This window comes from Egretta garzetta, unplaced genomic scaffold (genome assembly GCF_000687185.1).
Source record: "Egretta garzetta isolate BGI_Z169 unplaced genomic scaffold, ASM68718v1 scaffold573, whole genome shotgun sequence".
NCBI classification, from domain to species: Eukaryota; Metazoa; Chordata; class Aves; order Pelecaniformes; family Ardeidae; genus Egretta; species Egretta garzetta.
In genome coordinates, this window is record NW_009259180.1 from 1,556,949 (window position 1) to 1,578,631 (window position 21,683).

General features: G+C 37.0%; 1 protein-coding gene across 1 annotated transcript in view; it reads right to left on the reverse strand.

The window, feature by feature from the left end:
• PPFIBP2 (PPFIA binding protein 2) overlaps positions 1-21,683 on the reverse strand; it is an 82,872-nt gene that overhangs the window by 48,314 nt on the left and 12,875 nt on the right. Inside the window, exon 2 of the mRNA XM_035891251.1 lies at positions 19,060-19,274. Within this exon, the coding sequence (XP_035747144.1) occupies positions 19,060-19,274 (215 nt within the window). The remainder of the gene's footprint in view (positions 1-19,059; positions 19,275-21,683) is intronic.

The following is a 21,683-nucleotide window of genomic DNA, read 5'->3' on the forward strand; positions in this document are numbered from 1 at the left end:
AACAGGACTGAAGAGATCAGCTGGTTCATTATTCCATCCTAGGACAGATGATTATTTGCAATATTCTTGTCTTGCCTACTCCTAAAGTCCTCCAGAAATGAATTAAACAGCCTCCCCTTATACAATCTACTTCTTAGCTACTCATCATTAGAACGCTTTTTCTTAATGTCTAACCTGCATCATCATCTCTTCAACTTCAACCTGCTCCTACTTATCGTATCACCATGGACAAAAGAAAAGGTCCTTCACTTCAGAAATTTTTTACATATTTTAAGACTATCTGTAGATAGAGATCTAATCAGCGGGTCCCTCTTCGAGCTAAACAAACACATGTTCTTCTGTCCTTTCTTCACAGGTTAATTTTTCAAGACCTGTTTTGTTGCTTTCTTTTGGTTTGTCTTCACTAATTGTTCCTCGACTTCTTTTGAAATTAAGTGCCTAAGAGTAGACACAGGACTTTAGCTGAAAATTGCTAAGGTGGAAAAACCCTTTTCACAGACCTGTGGGTCATATTTCTTTTCATGAAAGCCATATAGTAAACACTGATATATTTTCAGCCTAAGACACAACTTCCAGATCCTTTTTTAAAAACGCTCTCATTTAGCTAGCATCTTCATCCTGTGTTTACTCATTGTTCCTGTATAACCTTGCACCAGTCTACGCTGAATTGTGTCCGATTATTTATACTGTTTTCCCATGTATCAGGCACTTCTTACGTTTTAATCATGTCCTTTAGCGTGGATGCAAGGCCCTGCTTAACCAGAATTGCCTATTAATTCCCTGTGCTTGGTCCTTATTCCCTGGTTTAGAGGGTTAACAAGCACTGAAGAACAGAACGTGCAGAATGCCACTCCACACCTTATGTGCGCTGCTCAAGAGAAGAATATCTTAACTATACTCAGAATATACTTTTCTCACTAGCTTTTGACTGGTTTATAGTAGGTCCAACTAAGATTCAAGAGCTCACAGAAATGGCTCTAAATATGCACATCTGAGTGCATAACATACACAATCGAAGTTGCAGACCAATTAATAAGTTTTACAGTGGCACATGTAGGTGTACTTACAGGGGCACTGTGTAAGTACGTAATGCCCTTAAAGGAATAGTGACTTTATTCCCTTGTCCTCTCCAAATTAATTTTAATTTTTTTAGAATTTCTGTGTCCTAACGTTTCTTTCCATCTTTCCTAACATCTCAGCATAATTTTTTCAAGCCTTCTCCTTTTATTAAAAAAATACCATGCACCCACACACCCCAACATACACACCCCCCCCCCCCCCCGCCCCCGCCCCATGTTTATAAAACAATCATCTTCAGTTTAACTTAGCCCCTTTGTATTAAAAGTTGATTCGTCAGTCACTTCATATAGTCTTCAAGTTCATTCCTTATAAACTTTTGTAGTACTATAATGAAAATAAGGAATCCTCATAAGTAACCAACATGCCTTTCTGTACGTCTGCCTAGATAATCCTTTGACCTTGGCTATGCAACCTCAATCATACTGCCAGCCATTCTGTCTCGGTTGTTACTCCACTTGCAGAGCAAAGTCTTATACTGTGATTTACAATCCAAAATCTTTAGCCTTGGTGGCTATGTTTCCATTAGGGTTAAAACTCCATTACATACTGTTAAATGAATTTTCTCAATGGAGCGCCCACACGCCTTACCCAGTATGTCTCTAGCTCACACACAACAGTAGGGGAGACTTTCCTGCACCTAAAACATCAAGTATTCAGGGAAGAGCAGCACACTGCTAGGCAGGAGAATATTCTCTTAATGACAAAAACTAGTGATGAAGACAGCCTCATCGAGGTAGATTTTGCACCCTTTCTCCTGCTGTCATTTGCTATTTTCCTAGGCTAGATTTAAGAAATATACCTGTAATCACTTGTGTAACCAATTCACCCCCAGCCTTAGAGGCACAGTGAGTTAAATTACTGCCAACACATTTTTACATAACCAATCTGTCATAAATGTAAAACAGAGTTCAACATTTTATATAATCAGTAATTAAGAATTAGTTCAATGTCAAATCACAAATAAGATATTTTACTACACTCACATTTACCAAATGTATAGCCTCCGATGATGTCTGGCGCACTGAGTGACTGTGAAATATCCTCTGCTGGAAGCCCAATACTCAATACCCATGTAAAACCTAGTGAATCACACCCATGTGAATAGAAAAGGGGGAAGAAAAAAAAAAATCAACCTTGCCAATAGGTCAGCCAGCAAATGCTCAGATAAGTACAGGAAAGTACAGTAGACAGAAAATGACCTGCTAAATAAAAGTGGTTGATTGACACACAGCAGTTGTTTAAGACTTGGGAAATCTTTGTGGCATGCATAAAGACAAGATAAAACAATGTAATATGAACCAGGGCCATCTGTGGATGGTTGGAGTGCATTCTGCAGTTGTGAAAGTCAGTACTGAGAAGAAACTGAGCAAGTATAGTTAGATATCACACGTATCAGCAGCAACTGGATATAGGATCTATAACACTAAAGTTGTAAGACTACAGACCACTCGTGTTGGTGTAAGAGCTCACAAACAATAAACACTAGACTTCTGTAACCACGTGACTGAAAGGCTGAATCACCAAGATTTTCCACAGAGATGCTGTTTCAGAAGATGCAGCCTTAAAAACCAATAATCATAACCTGGGCTCCACAAATTAAAAGCTAAATATGTTAATTATATTTCTTGTTAATTATATTTCTTGTATGAAAGAATGAGAGAAATTGCATAAGACATGTAAAAAAGTTTATGATAACGCAGATAACCAAATAGAAAGAAAGATATGCTAAGGCCAGGTAGTTGAAACTACCTTGATGCTAGTAGCACTGCAGATGAAAAGTCTACCATACCAAAGTATGTCATAAATACTTTGCCTAAGGGAGCTGCAAAGGGATGTCTTGAAGCACCTGTCTCCACAGAGATTTTGGATACAGTTTAATGCCTATCAGATTGCATCAGATATTAACGTGAAATGTTTCCTCAAACAATTCCAAATCAACTGTTTCTTGTGGTTCTAGAAGAAGGATAGGGGAAAAAAGTGCTTTTGCATTCCATTACCTGCTTCAGCTTCTCTCATCTTTAGTTTCCAAACCAATCTCTGGAATATGCTCGTTACTCTAACTTGGACATAATATTGGTAGCTGCTGCAAAATTGTCAAAGTACCACTTCCATGATCAAGTCATTAAAGTCATTACAGAGTCCTTTTCCAAGAAAAAGGCTTAAATATTCCTCCAGAACACACGACACACACACATACACACACACAAACCGGACTTCAGAGTACGATTCAACAGCTTTATTGTAAAATGGGGATAATCAACAAAAATATAAAAGGGTATGGCAATAAAGGGAAGAAATGTTTGATCAACTCAGTTAGCTATCTTAATTTTCAGCAGCCTTCTCAGAGACTGGTAAGCATGGACTACTATGTTTTCTTGCATGTTATTTCAAGAGGAAACAATTCAGAATGCAACTTATTATCAGAACTACAACCATTGTATAGCACTTCCGTACAGATGTTCTGTTCAGAAGTTTCTGTAACAGAACTTTTAGCTGAATCTTCATAGGCTGTAAAAGTAAGCCCCTTAAAGCAAGCCCATATGCTAGATAATAAAATTGAATACAGGCCAGTTTATGTTCTCCTCATGTGCTGTTTCAGTTTCAGCTCAAAGAATCTCCAACACCGCTAGTTTTAAAACAAAAAATACCAACTTTTGAAGTTGATCAGCAAGCTGTTGCACAGAAATTTGTCACTAATACCATGGATCTCCTAGTGGGCTGTGGAGGGTGGAGGAGCTGGGAAAAGAAACCTGGCAGTCAGTTAGAGTGGTGATTTGTAAGCTTTTTCAACAAGTCACCCGCCTCTTTTAGAAGACAGATTATGTCATAACCCTCCTCTCTTATTCAGTCACATGAATCACCTTCAGTTCCAGTGATAATTGAGTAAGATGCCTGTGGCAACTATAATACTTGCATTAATGGGGAAGATTAGGGACATCCTTGATGTATTGTCTTTTGGTTAGAAGCTCAAAACAAGGAGTATAGCCAGCAGAGTTCAACCAGTCAGTTTTCCTGCAAACTACTAGCAGCACACAGACTGTACTATTATATTCTAATACAAGAAAATGTACACTATAGACTTTCTCCAGCCTATTTGGAGTTGATAATATTTAGAAGATTATGGACTTTCCATCTCTTTATTACTCTTCTCGGTCTGCAGAACTGATGTTATGAGTCAAAGTAGTTGCTATTGTGTTGTGATGAGTGAGTAGCTACACAGTAAACATTTTTATTTTGGCATCTGACCATGGATGTAATACAAATTTAATCTCTTGGTGTATTAGCGCTACCTCAGATACCCACCCATTTGAATATTCACTCAGTGTACTCAACAAGGAGGAGAAGGCTAGAACACGATTTCTGGATCTGTAATTCTTGCCTTTCATCTGAAGGCAATTAATAAAGCAAGAACAGGATTTTCAATTTGCCATTGTTCATTGTTGGTTAAGTGAAAGTGACAGTCACTTTAAAAAAAGCTAACAGCATATAGTCTGAAATTAGGTAAAGACAGAGCTAGGTAAACTTCTGTAGTCCTTAAAATAAAGAAATAAATAAAATTGAACAAATATTTATCTTTTATCTGGATAACTTTTCCTAATAATAATACTTGTTTCTCTTCCAGTTACATTACTTAAAGGAAGATATCCTTACAGAAGTCCCAAGATTCACCCTCAATATTGTGAGCTTAATGGCTAATAGCATGGGTTTGATCACTTCACCTCTTGCTAGTACAGGTTATGAATAGCATCCAGAAGAAAGGAAAGAAAAGCTTAAGAATAACATACAACTATTTCAGGTCAGCCATCAGCTCTGTGCTGCATGCACTTCAAACGGTAAGTCTAAAGCAAGCTATAAGTCATCAGGCGCCTCCACTTCATATGAAGGCATCTCTCAAAATGAGACGTCTTACTACTGTACAAAGTTTTCCAGAGGCAAGAGACTTTCCATTTTGCTATACTCCATCCACTGCAGTTCAAATAGCTCAGCTAATTTACATTGTCCTTAGAGAACCCATAATACTGTTTGTAGTAAATATTAGCATTGTTAACGATTTGTGGTTACACCTACATGCCTACGTACCAAAATGGGGGTTGTGCCATTTTTATTCGGAATGGTGTGTTCCAATGAAGGCCAGATGGAAAGATAAGAATAAAGCAACAGAACAACAGATAAAATTGTATGTGAACCCTCTAATCCAAATCCCTTGGGAAAACCAAAGAAAATTTGCTAAAGATGAGACACTTTCAGCTTCAGGTAGTGGGGAGTGTCTCAGGTTCCTCAGCTTGCAACAGAAACTTTTAACAGTGACAGAGGTATGCATAAGCTCTGTAAGAGAACCCAACATCAGTTATCTGCAAAACACTTCCCACAAACTGCCCACCAATTACTATATGAGAACTATGCTGCTGCCTTAGCTGTAATGCTACAAGTGCACTGCATATACACAAGAACTTTTCCACATCCTTCTACAAACAGACTGCTGAGAGACATGCCTCCCTTAATTCCTGTGACCTCCTTAGCTGGGCTTTATGTCTTACTAACAAGGTATCCTTGAATACCTGCATTCTTACAAACTCGTATAGCACTGCATGAAACCAAGGTGGTACTACGTGCCTACGTCTGGTATCATTCAGCTTCTCTGCCAGAATGAGCCAACCGGGATGGTTCTGAAATTGCCATCAAAGTATCAAATTTCGTGAAATATAGTATAACTGTACCCATTGCAAAGTTTTGTCTTTCTCCTATTAGGTAAGATATTATCAGAGAAACTTCTTTCTCTTATGAGAAATACTACTACAGAATAACATTTTTTATTACTGACAAAAAGCAGAAAAAAGTAAAATGAAGAAAAAACAGTAAACAAAAAAACCACATTAACTGTGCCTCATATACAACTGAGACAAGGCTAAACTAAATTGTTTTTTGGTTCTGTCCATCTGCTCTCACATTTTATTGCCCACTCTGTCCGTCCCTGTGGCCATTCTTGGCACAGGACTTTTCACGGGTCATTTTAACATCAAGGAAGTGCAATGGAAAGAATGGAAGTGTGGTGACACTTTATTTCAATTTGATATAAATATTGCTTTGTCCTTGCTGCTGTTGCATGATGTTACACATTATGTTGCAAGACTACTGCTTAAAACCAGATCCTCTATTCTAAGCATCTGAAAATAGCAGTTGTATCTGTCATTTTGCCTGCCTGGATCTCGTGATTTTTGTATTTCTTTGCTGCCCTAACCCAGTCCAAGCCGCAGATACCATGCAAATCTAGCTTAGCCAACCAGCTGCAACATCAAAACTGATCCTGGTCTCTGAAGTGATTTCTGCTAATGATGAAATTGGAACCAGCTTTGGCATACTTCACCAAGGGTTTGTGGAAGTCTGTTGCAGTAACTCTCTGTTGAGTAACATTTGTTACTCTGGAGGGTACTCATACTTTCATTATCAGCCAAAGAGCAACAGTTTATGATTGCAGGGCCTGAAATCCTTATATGCTATCACAGTCAGTGCCAGACATGTGACATCAGGATTCTTGAACATGAGAATTAAATAAGCAACTTAGATTGCTTCAACTTTTTTTAAAGATCACTTGTCAAAGGAATTTGGGAGCAGACTGCTTAAGTTCTCCTGGGAACAATGCAAGATCACTCCCAGTTCTCTTCCCTTCCCCCACACATGCTCACCACCTCCAAGAGCTTGCAAGGAAAAGCAGCAGTATTGATACTTGCCTTTATGTACCCTACATAAAAGCAATTACATGCAACCACAGTGACAGCATTATTAATTTCTGTAAAACCTGTGCTACATTTGAACACAGTATCTTTTCTGAACATAGTACTTGAAAATCATCCTAAAGACACCCTGTGTTAACCCCTCCAAATCTGTGAACATTTCAGTGTGAGACATTCTTCACTGAAGCTATTTCTCATTATGTTATTGTCCTCAGTGTATCCTGAATGCCACACAATCCGATAACAGCACACCTTAGCCTTTTGTTTGAAAACCTATCTTTTCAGAAAAGAAATTTAAACCCGGAAGCAAGGCTGGCAGACATACTGTATTCAAAGCCTCATTTAAATGACAAATTAATATGTGATCTCAAAAAACACTAGTTATTTTGCTTTAACTGCACAGAGCACAGGTTAAACTAATAGTATAACGTTACCAACAGCTATTTCCTGTTGTCTCTCCTCCTTCACTATCCCACTCACTTCACATTTAATCTCCTCCCCATCCACACTCCAGCAATTTAAGTTTCCAGAACCTGATGTAAATATTTTGTAAATGAACTTCAAGATTCTCAATCTTTTATTAAAGACTGACGTTATATCATGAATATTTTATATTCATTCAAGAAACTATGCACCTTAAAGTTCCTAATCACATTTCACATAAGTATTTACCTACATTTTATGTTTATACAGCTAGTAAAAAAATAGAGTGCCTGTGCATATGTATACATGTGTTCTTAATCCAGTGACATACAGAAGCACTAACATAAATGGCGTGCATAGAATTTGCAAGAAAAGTACACACAGGTTAAAACAGATTTTAAAAGTATAACGAGAGGATGTGCTGATTACATGACACACAATTAAATTAATATTTTAATTAAAAAACACAGTATACTGTGAAGGATCTATGCACATCCCATTCATGGATTTTTCAAACATTGAAAAATAAATACTTTGAACCTAACAAAATCTTAAAGCTGACAAAAACAAAGTGATTTTTCCAAGGTGATGAGACAACTGCACAAACCTACTTTTTCTTTCTTTTATATGAAGAAAAAAAAAAATCTCATGCAGTTAATTCATGTTCAGACAGTTCATCACAAAATTTGGCTTTTAATAGCATTGTCTTTTTAAAAAAACATGCTTTTATCAGAGTAACATGCACAGGAAAAAAGTACCACCATTTTAATCCAAAACAAAGGCATCCTGAAAGATCTCATACAGTTATCCTGATGAAGAATTAAGTGAAGAACTAGCATAAGTAATTTTTCATTTTAAAGAACACATGGTACACAACATATTCTCCTTTTTTTGCCATACATTCCCATGCAGGATTTGCTTTGTTGCATTACAATTGCAGTAAAGCACAAGCACTTGCTAGAATCTATTGCCATTTGTTCAAAGTTTGATCCTAGAGTTTCATTTTTAAAGACAAAGACAGCTGATTCTCCCCCCCCCCCCAAGCCTCCTCCTCCTACATGAAGAAACGACTTTAATTCCTTTCTCATGAAGAAACGTAACAATATTTTGTCTGAGGCACTCAATACATTTCCTTTTGCAAAGCTGAAAATTCTGACTGAGAGTTGCTAAAGTCCATTTACAAAGAGAAAACAACCCCCAGCAAATCACTTACCCTCTTTAGCCACGTGAAGTGCTTGTAAATATCAATCTCACCATCCATGCTTTGGGCCCATCTCAGCAGTCACATTCCCAGGGTTAAAAGAAACTTTTGGAAGCAAGCACACCGCTTTGTTCTACAGGATATAGCTGCAACTTCTTCCCCTTTCAACCTTCAACTTCTAAAATTCTGAATGCGTGTTCACATTTTAAGCTAAATCTTCTGCCTCTGTCCCACAGTCTTATCCCAAATGCTTCTCACAGATGTATATATAACGCACAACTGTATAAACTTCGGACTCTCCCCCAAACATCTGGTTTTTTTAAACAGCAGATCAGTTAGCAACAAGAACAATGTAACTCGAAAAACTTCAAAAATACAACTTGTTAAATGATCTTTAAAAAAAGACCTCTCAAGAATAGTATAAATCTGCAGAATCTGTTCCCTTTTAATGTTGAATAACAAGCTAAAAATTATTAAGCTGTCACTGGGAAACTATTTTAAAGTAATTCCTTCTCTGGCTTTCTGTTTCAAGAGTGGCTGGAACTCGTTACCAAAGACCCCTTATTTCCTGTCTCTGTTTTACTCCCTGTTTATCGTAACACTACTCAGCCTTCTCAGTTTATTTCAGGCTCAGACTAAACCTAAAAATAAGTTCTGCTCTTTGAATTACTTGCCTGTCCTCTCAAAAGACATTATAAAAGAGGAGGAATTCAACGACGATCCTGTGGATATGTTAATTATCCCATAAATACTGCTATTGCCAAAGAGGCAATTTTCCATCTTAACAGACGATGATGATACCCTTCTAAGATTTTTGTCTGCTCCCGAAAAAAAAAAGCCTCATAGCATGGCAACTTTTCAAACTTGCAACACCAGGATAAACCCATATGCAAAGCAATGCTCTGGCAAGAAGAGAAGTTTGAAAGTGTTGCCTGTTACTGCAGTGTCCTCTAGTGCCTCCACACAGTAGTTATGATAAAGTTCTAATTTTTCACAATAAACTCCAGTTTCCAGTGTTGCATCTCCCAGTAGTTAAAAGTGGCTTTGGCCTTAAACTGGGCAACTGATCCTTCTATACACAAGGACAACTGCTTGGGCAATGCCTATTAAGTCCAAAAGGCAGCTGTCCCCATGGGATTTTTGTGATTATGTCAGAACATTTACTTATCTCCCCATTTTCTTCAGTTTCTACAGCCAAACTCACTCCTGCACTTAAGGCGAAGTAAAACAGCAGTTTGGAAGAGCCAGTGTCAAAGTTGCCTGTCATACTAATGATATATACAAAGAACTCAGTCTGAAGCTGTGTAACGCTGTGAAAAGCAGTTCTTCCAGGGACGTGCCTCACTTAGCCATCTACCCACATTCCAAACAGTGGAAGTCACAGATAACATGAAGGAGTTTCCTGCAAGGGATGTGGGATTTTATTATTTTAACCATTCTTGATCCTTTTGACCTGACAGATCTCTTTTTAGAATTTTAGAAGGATATAAACCTGGACTTCTATCTTTTTTCATATATTTATTACCTGTTGGTACTTACAGTCATGTGACAAGAAAAATATGAAAGGTTTCTAAAAAGTTAGCAGTGTAAGTCTTCTAAAGATGCTAGGATACCTAAAACAACTGGTAAATGTGATAAAAGAACTGTCAGTTTCCAAAACTGAACCATGCCACAAGACAAATCTGAAGAGGACCTGGGTTGATCTGTACATAGAACATACTTATTCTATGCTGGTTGTGTAAGTTTTTATGCTATCTTAAAGTTGATGAGAGCAGCTATTCCTTGCATAGCTCACACCATCAGGCAAAAGCCTTAGTACATTGCCAATGGTCCATTTGTTTTAAAAAAATCATAAAAATTAAGATGCACTTAATAAAGTACATTTCTCTATGCATGACAGCATCTGCCACGGCTAACAAACTGAAGACTGAATAGGGGTTCTCTTTACATTAAAACATGAACTCACTACAGCTTAAGGCATTTTTTTCCCAGAAAACGAGTTATCTAATTATGGCAAACAGCAAATACATCAAACTTTATCTCAAAGTATTACATATTCCACAGCACCACCACTACAGAGCCTCAAGTTCCACATTTCATCCATTTCAAAACACAGGCTTTAGGGAAAGGGGAAACATACCTCCCTTAAAACATTTCACCACACATCATCTCTTAATAATTTTGGGTTTGATTTTCACTTAAAAAAAAAAATACAGGAAAACTACATTACTCCACTTATTAGTGCCTGCATCTGTAGCTAGGTGAGTTTCCATTTCTCTTCTTAAATGTATTTAAAATGACAAACATACCTTATTTTTGCCTTGTCATTTGTCCCGGATTTCATGCAAAGGCCTCTAGATTCTGTTACAGTCATTCTTCCTGATTAAAAGGTAAACATGTCTGAATTTTCTGCATCTTATCAGCCACGAATGTTGACAACACACATTCCAGACAGTCACATGTTCACTTGTAGCCTGTCACCTGCATGCTGAACTTTACATCCTGCTTGAGCTTTGGCCTGAAAAAGTTTCAGACACCAACTGAATTCAAATCAATTGACTAAGATTTGCTTAGAATACCTTTCCATTTCACTAGAAAAGCAGGTTAGTTTCTCTGGGCAGTGTGAAAATACGAAAAATATGTTGCAGTCTGGGGATTGCTTCATAAGGTTACCACTGTATTTTTTTTCTTATTTTTAGGAAATCTGTGTTTGTGCGTAGTTCTTCACTGAGCACTAACTTCTAGTTCAATGGAGAATTAAAGACCAAACAAAAATCCCCCACTATCACTGCAGTACCGCCACCCTCAAGTGTTACCCCATGGTGAGAGAATGATCTAGCTATTACTCCCTTCCCTGTTTATTTTCTCCAGCGCGTCTCCAAAAATAACTGAAAACACACATTATGGCAATACAAATGCAACATAGGGCATTAAAATTAACAAAGTTTATATACTCCACAAGCTGTATGAAAACCCATTAGGATTTTAAATCTGTTTCAAATGGTAAACAGACATGCTGTAACAGCTTTGAAACTGAAAGTAACAGAATGCTTTAAACTATCAGTTACACTTCTCATGTCCCTCCATTCCAGACCTATGAAGAGGCAAGAAAACATCCACAAACCCTCTTAGAACTGTGGGAGAAGGGCAATCTGCCTGTCTGGTGTATTCCCTCTTCTCGTACCAACACTGCTGTGGAAGCACAGCTGTTTGGCTTTTCCACCAGTGTACCTCTCTGAGGTACCTCATCTGAGGCCCTATGAACATTATAAAATTGTATTTGTGACTGTTATTTTAGCCATTTTACTTTTTATTCCATTAAGTTTGTGCTAAAACACATTTTAGATTTTTAGAGCAGCATAAATGCAAACTGTCAATAGCATTCTTGTATTAGCACTGAATTTCCTGGGGGGTTAGAGGACAAGGGAATAGGAAGCAGAGCAGAAGGTATTCAGCCTCCATCAGGTCCAGGTCCCTGGAGCATAGCACCTCTCTCCCTTTTCAGCAATAACTTCTAGGTCATTTTGGTGTCAAAACCTATCAGCCTCTGAAAACACTAAAATAACACACACTTGGTCTTTCAGGCCAAGAACTGAAATGACCAACTATGCATCTACCCAGTCTCATCAGGAGTGTCCAGCTGAGTACGGACATGCAACAAAAATTTACTCATTCCCAAGAATTAGTATCAGCTTTTCCTACATCCACTACTCTGTGCTCTTGCCAATGCTAGTATTTGGGCTGCTTTGGAAACAAAGGGATTAGGACCAAATTTTTTAAAGGAAAAATTTCCTCAGCACGCGAATTCACACACCTGTCATGGTGCAGAAAAACACAAGAGCTTCAGAGTGAAGAGAGAGAATATGAGAATACGCCTGCACAGGAATACTTGTGCAAAAAGAAATTCAGGCCATTTGTGCAAAAGATAATGCAGGAAGAAATCCTTTTTATGTGGTGAGGAATAGCTTCAGGAATCTAGATGAAACATTTCCAGAAAGATAATTTATCCTAGAGTCTTTATCATGACTCACTGATAGTGCCTAAGTGACAGAGAAAGATGAAACTCTTGGAACAAAAGGAAAAAAAAACCACAACCCTGCATTCTGGATAGGAGCACATTTGCTTTACTTGTGATCATTTAAAAACAGTAAACAAGTCTCCTGGGAAACAGACTAGAAATGTTACATGAACAAATAATCCTTTCCCAGCATAAAATGCACTCAATCCTAATGGCTCCATTTTTTGATTAAAATCTGTATTTCAGATATAATCAGACTTAGATGGCCATTAGTTCCAAGCCAGCACCCTCACCCTTTCTGCCTGTCTGGAGGGGAGGTAATACTTCAAACAGGTGCTGACATCTTTACTCAAGAAGTAACTAGCTCTCTTCCCTTTGTTTGCATAAAGAATGTATTACCAATACTTAGATGAAGTTACTGTTTATTAATTCATTCATAGACATTTGCACATTCTTGGCAGCGTCAAAAATTCCTTGCCATATGCTGGAATACTTTCTCCAGCCCAGGTTCCAGAAGAACCATAACTTTTTGCATGAAACTTATTTAGAGGAAAATGTAGATTGTAAGAAACTTGAGTACTATGTTTTTGCGTAAAAACTAAAAGTTTTCCACTAAACTGAACAACAAAATCACAGTGAACATTCCTCCGCAGTTGCTATAGGCAAGAAAAGAGTGCACTGATATGTAAAGAAAATATTTAAAGAAATAAATTTACATTCTACCACACAACATATTACAATAATTCAGGTTTAGTTTTAAGTCTGAAAGGTTTCAAAGCACTGCTGAAATTACTACATATGCAGTAAACCAGTATATGAAACATTTGGAACAGGATATTTACCAAATATACATACATCAATGACATTACCGGGTAACATTTTGCCTCTGCTCAGTATGACACACATCGGATTTTTTCTTTTAAATTTCAGAATGGAAAAAATTGTAAAAAAAACCCAAAACAAAACAGAATAAGCTGCAGACTTTACCAGTCCTTATTTCTGATAAGGAATATACAAATACTGATTATTTTCTTCTTAAGCATTTCATCATTTCAGGAAAATAAAGCACTTTTCTACTTATGAAGAAGAGCAGCATGCCAACATGTTGTATAAGATGACTAAAATAAGTATAATTTGTTTCCATTTTTGAAAGATCATAAAACCTGAAAAAATATTTAGTTGCATTTTAGCTAAATACAGGCCTGTCTACCACTAGTATTAGCATACTATTCCAAAAGAAAATGAAATAATTTTGTTGTGAATTATATTATTTCTATGTTTGTCATAACTGATAATGTTTAGCAAATGAGACAGGTCAACCTACCCAAATTCTGTGAAATCTGAATAAAGGTTGTATACAGAAATACTTTAAACTTATGCCCTTCCTCTAATATTCAAGTAGTACCTCCAGATCAATACAGGACCTTTAAAAAGAAAATTTTGCCCTCAGCTTCTTTACAGGACTATTACCTTTATACCTTATCTGTTAGCACCATTGTTTAATGAAATAATTATCTCTTACCAATCCCTCTGTTAATTATTTTGTGGAAAACATTTTTTGATCTTTTATCTAGCTACACTTAAAAAAGCAGAAATTATACATTAATGTTTGTTAAATTAATCAGTGTATTGAATTTAAATCAGTGAAAAACAATGCAGCTGGAAATTTTAATGACAGATCGTAATGTGAAATGAAAAAGGGACACCACGTATAACATCAGACACAAAAGGAAAGATGAACTAATGTGATATTCAGCCACTTAGTGCAAAGGCAGGCACTGAAGCCAACAGCTGAGTCTTAGATAAACAGAACCAAATAAATCTTATTAAAGCTTTTGAAGGCTAACATGCAATTTCTGTATGCAATCATGGCTTCCTATAGTGTAGTCCTCTGACAGAACCAAGGTGTGGATAGCCCACGCAGGTGAGGATACCCCCAAGGGCTAAACAGTATGTCAGTAGACTACCTTGAAATCTTGGAAAACTTAACATATACAGGCCCTGCTATTATAACAGGAGTACCACCTTTCTTCCATGAGTACTCTAAGCTTAAGGCCGTAACACAATTCTCTTTAATCACTTCTGGTCATTGTAGTTTAAAGGTGGCTCTGTTAAGCATTACTGACCATTACAAGGGTGAAAGAAAATGCCAAAAGCTAACTCACCATGTCATTTTAAGAGAGAGATCTAAATCAGCCCTACTCACTGCAAAGCTATTTTAAACTTCTATTAGTTCTTCGTGCAGAGAGGACTTTCCTACCTCAGCTGACAGCTACTACAGGGAGCAGTCATGGTCAGAGATGATAGGGTTGATTCCCAGACAAAGCAACCACAGAACATTAAAAAAAAAAAAATTAGGCCTGGTTTAGAAAAATACCATGCAAGCTGTGTACACCCCCTTTCCACTAGCTCCAAGGCACTCTCTAGTATTCATAAATAGCTGCACATATAACGGACACTGCTGTTTCTTGTGTGCTGTGAATTGCTCTAACATGTTTGGAGAAGTCTGAGAGGACCAGATCTTCCAGTTCAGGGCTTCCTTGCATCATCAACTCATTGAAAAGGAGCTGAAGCACAGCAGAGGACGGGGTCACACAACTTTCAACAGACTACTGCTCAGAAAACATATCCATCTAATGTTTCAAGTTGGCAAAAATAAACACGAATGCTTATGGAATGACGGCTTTTCTACACTGTCCCAAGCAGGCTCTACTGGTGCATTTTCAATTTAACATGTGTTAATACCACTTGGCAATGGGAAGATTCAGCTATATATAGCTCCATCGTGACTCTCAACAGTTGAGTCCCACAGTCAAATCTACCAGCAGATAAATATACTGGCTTTAACTGGCATTGCTCAGAATGTATTCTCTTCCCGCTCAGCTGTTGCTGAAAAATTCTACTGATATTTCAATAAAAGCCTCTTTTCAAGTATATTGAAGTGCCCTGTATTGCAGTCATTTTCTGCATCTGTTCTGGACAGATAACTCTGTAAAATGAATCTTAGACAAAAGTGAAATAAAGAGACCACTGATTATGTTTCAGCAGAGCACTTTAACACATGCTTAAAATAAAACTTTGAAGTAATTTCAAAACTTCACAAACTCCACCAAGTCAGAATTCCAAACTGGGGTTTACTGTTTTAATCCAAGTCCCTGTGAAGACACTGGGGAGAAAAATTCCTTGGTTTTAACACACAGTGGAAACAAGCTCTTCTGAACATTAATCATGAGCAAATGGCAACAAAGAAATATATCTAAGAAATATATCCTATTTCTGCTAAAATGTCTGGTTTTACCACTGCAAAAAACACAGAACATGAAACGAGACAAAGCACAGCATATTTCATAAGGCAAATCACATTATTTTAACAAATTGCCTCTACCACACATTGCTTTAGTATTTCTCCTGCTCTTCTCCCCTTCCTGTTTCCCCAAATTTAGAACATTTAGAAAGATTTTTAGAATTAGGCTTCGGAGAAAAAAACATAATCAGGAAAATACTAATGAGTTTTCAAAAATCAGCATTTTAAGGGTCAGTATATAATGCTACGTGGAGAAGTGGCTTGCTTTTAAATATGAATGTTCCACTGGAAGGAAGATCATGTTTTGCAGTCCTGGAAATGAGGCTTTTACTCATGCTTAAAATCATTTTAGGACCATTGTAAGAACACTAGGGTTCCTCTTTACTCAGAAAAGAGTTCCATAAAGATGTATAGAATAAAAAAGAAAGAAAGAATTAACAGTGTAGAAGTTCGTTTGGAGTTATGAAATGAAACTAGCTAAATACATTCTCTCATAGCTCAGAGAGTCAAACAGTCAGCTGTTACTGCAGCAGTTAATTTTTAATGCTGAAATTACTACCTGCTTTGTGGTATGTCATGTGGTCACTAGCAATACTAAAATATTTAACAAGAAGCATTGAAATGATACACAAAACTATTTTATATGAATTCTCTATGATAATCCCCAGGTATTTTTGTTCTGTTTTTAAGGCCAAAGAATTTACAATTGCAAAACATGTAGAACACTCTAGACATTCACTTTGAGGCAAAAATTTTTAATGCGGTTCTTAATTAGTTAAAAGTCTATAAGTACTGATGCTTTATTCCATTTTAGCTTTGTCAAAAATTTGTGCAGTTACAACAACTGTTAAATCCTCATTCTATGATACATAGTAATAATATTTCTAAATTCAGCGCTAACATTATGAAACCTATTTCCTCTATCTCAAAGCAGTGGCAGCACAGTTACTGTGCCCAGTTATACCGTAATGTCAAGAACCTGGTATGTTTACAGATCCCAGACCACAGAAATACGAAAAGGAGCCTTTTCAAAAACACACCTTTAGTTCCACACATGGTGTGCCTCTTCCTAAGAGGACTGTAGAGGATAAGCACAAAATGTAACTCCAGCAAATCACTGAAATACCAAATCACCACCAATGGTTCCATAAAAAAAGAATAAAGCAGATGCTTTCAAAAGAGAAAGTAAGCAAGGCAGTATCAGGTATGAAACATGATGTCTAAAGCTTTCACACTCTAGGCATATCTAAATTTTCCCACATCTTTGGTATTCACACCTAGAGCAGACAGACTAAATGTTAACAGTTACAATTGTTTAAAATAAATAAATATTGAACAAACCACAAAACACAGCTTGTTGATATTTCATGTCTGATAAATTGGTATTGAAGGAAGGTAAAACTCTACTAAGACCAGCTGTAGTATCTATAATCATCACAGAAACTTCCTGACTCTCCAGTAATGAGCCAATGTGTCTCAAAGCTGACCAAAAGGCTAAAATCTGCAGTCTTACTTATTTAAACACTAGGTGTAGTTCAGCACACTATGTGGCAATTACCAAAGCTGCAAACCTACTTGAATTTAAGGCCAATGGGCAATTTCCTGCAGAATTTATCTTTCCCATCCTAGTACAATTGAGCTCTAGTTTCTAGATGATACACCAATACAAACAAACAATACAAAGAAGGTTCAGTGACTTTCTACCCTCTAACCTGCAATCCCAAATACTGCTGTGTGGCACAAATAGAAGTAGCTGGGATAGCCATACTCTGCCTCAGGGAGTTTTTGGGGCTGCATTAGGTTGGTTCTGAATCCAGACTGTCCAATAGCTTTATCAGGTGAATACTACACTTGATACACTAGACAAGGCTTTTAGGACATCAGTAAACTGCAACTCTAAGAGGGAACTCTGGCTTCTGTTTTGGCTGGTTTCCCATGAAAAAGCAGAGCTACACATACATAGATTAATATAAGGAGTCAAAACATCAAGTGTTACCTACCTTGCAGAACTGGAAAGCTAGCTTAATTAATATTTCTGCAACAGAGGGGCCAAAAGCCAGACCACTAGATTCAAACTCTTCAACTTGGTGGTTCAGAGCCAACTTTACTGCGAACAGCTCTGAAAATTTGTGTCTTCCAGCATTTAAAATATCTTTAGCTGTTGCAAAGCTTTGAAAAAGCATTAAAATTTCTGCTAAGGCAGGAATTCAGTAAGAGCTGTCCTGAGGATATGGACTCAAAATCTAATTAAACATTGCCTCCATCTTTTGCTTTCAAAACTGGTATCAGATTCTCATTCCTTTCTCTCATATGGTCCCAAACAGGACGTTCCAGCCATAGACCTGTGCTCTGTGGAGAATGCCAACAAACCAAGCAGTTGACAAGTTCAAACAAAAGCAGCTGCCTTTCCAACATTGGGTTACAGTAGGCACAAGGCAGCTATAGCAGATGATAAACACTGAACCAGAAGCTACAGACAGAATTACATGAAAGTACATGCACTGATAAAGCCAGAAGAAATTTGATACATCTAGAGAACTTCTCTGAAGTTCAGAAAGTGATAGGTAGCTTTTACTCATTAGGAAACCACCATTCATTTGCAGTGACAGGCTTGGTGAAGAGTAGTGTTCTAGCAGGACCTGCTGTTTCTCATCCTTTACGTCCAATGGGTCTCTTCTTTTAAGGTCTGTCTGAAGATCTGCTCCTCACCTGGTAAGCCTCAAACTTTTCCAATATAGTTAAATGTTTATTCCCCATATATCCCAACATGAATATCTCACATTCAGAAGCTGGAGCTTTCCTGCGTTTACCACCACTGCCTGGTATACAATATATTTTGGAGATTGATAATACCAACAGTTAACATAAATGAAATATAGTGGAAAAGGATAGGAGAATCAACCAATTTGAATTTGTCCCTTCAACAGACAAAGCCACCATATTCCAAATTGGTGGTTTAAAAATGAAAAGTTTTATAATTAGTTATATACTTGTTCATTATCTCCAGCAAAGGACCAACCAAACCACACAAAAAAAACCCCACAGAAAAGGTAACTTTTTTGTTAGTTAATTTTTTTACTATCGTTTCTCTCACCAAGGACAAACTTCTTATATTCCTACATCTGCATTGCTTTAGTAATCAGCCCATAAAGCAGTAGTATCCTCAGCTTTCTACGATTGCTCAGCATCCCCTGCAGCTCTCTAAGTATGCAGATTTCAGTTATTATAAAAATAACCGAAGTATCAAAATACTTGAACCAATGCTGTTTGCAAACAAAATGGAAAAGCTGTAATTACTCACCAGATTCTCTTCAAACCACTCCCGTATACACACTGCTGTGGCCCCTGGAATCTGATTTCGCAATGCTTCTTTCTCTTGAGGATCCTCTAGCATTTCCAATGCCATCTTTAGATCTTCCAGGAGATGCAAAATTTGAAATGTGCCCAAGTATACTGATGGAGCAGGTGACACAATATCGTAACCACCATTAGCATACTCTGTAGCTGACTTTGTACCTAAAAGAAGTAAAACCAGGAGAGACAATAATATTATACAATTGTTTTGTAAGTGACAAATATATAGGTACTACACACTACAACATTTGGACTTCAGATGCTAACTGCCAAGTATCAGCATTTCAGGCTTAGAAATTCTTGAGTTAGTCTCTAGATAAACAATGAACACTGGAGAATTAAATGTGAGATGTATGTACAAGCATATTAAAAAAGAATTTTGGCCTAGAAAAGTTTTGCAATGTTCCTTAAATTACAATTGCCAAAAACTTACCACAAATCACCTGTAATTTTCCATGCTTACCATGAGATGTCACTAACTTCTCAGCTACATAGTTAGAAGTCCCCACACAGAGCAGTGTTAAGTAACTTAAGAAAGACTGATGCAGTCCTTTGACAAAAAACTTAGATGAAAATAGATTGTGTTACCAGAACTAGAAAAATATGTGACCTTGAGCAGGTTTAAAACCCTCCCACAGAGGACAAAACTTAAAAAGTTAGCAATAAAAATGGCTAATGAAACTTTGCTAGCTCTCTAAATTAGAAAAAGCTCTCTGAATTACACTACCTTCTTCCTGCCAGCCCTCCAGTACCAGTATTATTTTCTCAAGAATAAGCACAGCAACAAACATATCTCACTTGATGGAGGAATTATAAATAATATAAATTCTAGTATCTCTGAATGATTTTGTTTTAATACCCTGTGTTTCAATGAGATGCACACCAAAATGAGCTATCTTTTCTCAGTCCTGAATGTCAGACCTTGAGTTCATCTAATATCCCTTTATTTCTTTAAGAACTAGTCAGGTGGAAAACTTCTATTTGCTCTACTTTTTACAGTTTTTATTTACAATTCATTGCCTCATGTACATAATAGATTGTACTCATGTCTTCATTCCTGTTCTCTCTGGCATAAGCAGTCATATTTTCCCCCTTTATTTGACTTAATGGGACATTTTTTTAGGCTTTTGATCATTTGTATTGTACTCCTCTCCATCCTTTCATTTTCTCACATTTGTCACTTTACAGGTGTATGTTGGATCCACATAACATATAATATTCCTTAGAAGACTCTATCATTGATCTACACAAGGGGATTATTATAATCTCCATATTATTCTTCATTTTAGTCCTGTGTTTAACATAATTTACGTCTTTGTTATGGAAGGAACAGAAATCTTCACTGGGCCTTTGAAAATTATTTGCTAAGTTTCTTTCCTGAGCAGATGTATTTAATTTGAAACCCAGATGTATAAGTAATTCAAATTTTCTTCTTGAATGTACGCTACTTTGCATCAGTCAATGGCAGTTTCCCTGCTATGGTTATTTATCTACCACGATTTGGACATTACAAACTAAGTTTGAATGCAATGGTTCATTTTACATATAGCCTGATATACAACTAAAACCTAAACACAACTCACGAACACACTGATCCTCTAGGCCCTAGTACACTGAAATGCCTTCTGCACCTAGATTAGCTTTTAACTAAAATGCTAACTGATCATTTCATCCTAATATTGTTTCCCATCTCAATCAGTTTTTCATCCAAGACAACATTTTGTCTCTCATTTTGTGAATGCTTAACTTTACTCAAAGCTATTGGGAAAATTCTAAATAATATTAACCAGGTTTTCTACAACCACTGCTTTAGTAACTCAGAGAATTATGTCAGATCAAATATCTTTGCAAAAAATTCTGTGGTTTGAATTCTGCTGTACAATGTATGTGGGTTTTTGTTTGTTTTAAACAATGCAAAACCATCCCTAGAATTGTCTAAAGTTTTGCAAGGCTCAGCGGTAGGGATTTTATTTTTTTTAAAGCAACACTCTTATTTTCACTACTGGCGTATTTGATATAGCCCTAACCTCTTTTCAAGCTCAGAGTATTCCCTGTTTGGTCCTGTTGACTTCCGCTGCTTATGAGTTTATTTTAATACCTCAAGTGTGAGATCTCATCTTAATTTCTGGCTAAGACCATGTCCAGGATAAAGTTTCTTCAATATCCTGTGCTACAAAGACTGCTACACGAGACAACTTCACCTCGTAAATCAACCCTGTCTTCCTGAATTATTTCCTTTTGAGGAGAGGATCAACTAACTGTTTTGCTGGATTTGAGTATTCTAACCACTAAAAGATATTTTCTAGTGGATTTCTATACTCTCAGGCTACTTATGCCAGCTTAGTTGTTTCTGTTTATGTACTTCCTAATGCAAATTAATATTAAACTCTAGCAACTAAAAATAGCAGATTTCCAAATTGTGTAAGAGGCATTGGATCATATAACCTCTTAAATCTTTTCATTCAGCCAGAGTGGTTCACTACTTATTTTCCAAAAGAGATGCACACAAACTAAAATCTGACATTGTCTTCTTAAGTAGTATTGGTGCCCTGGTTATTGTGACATTAGGAC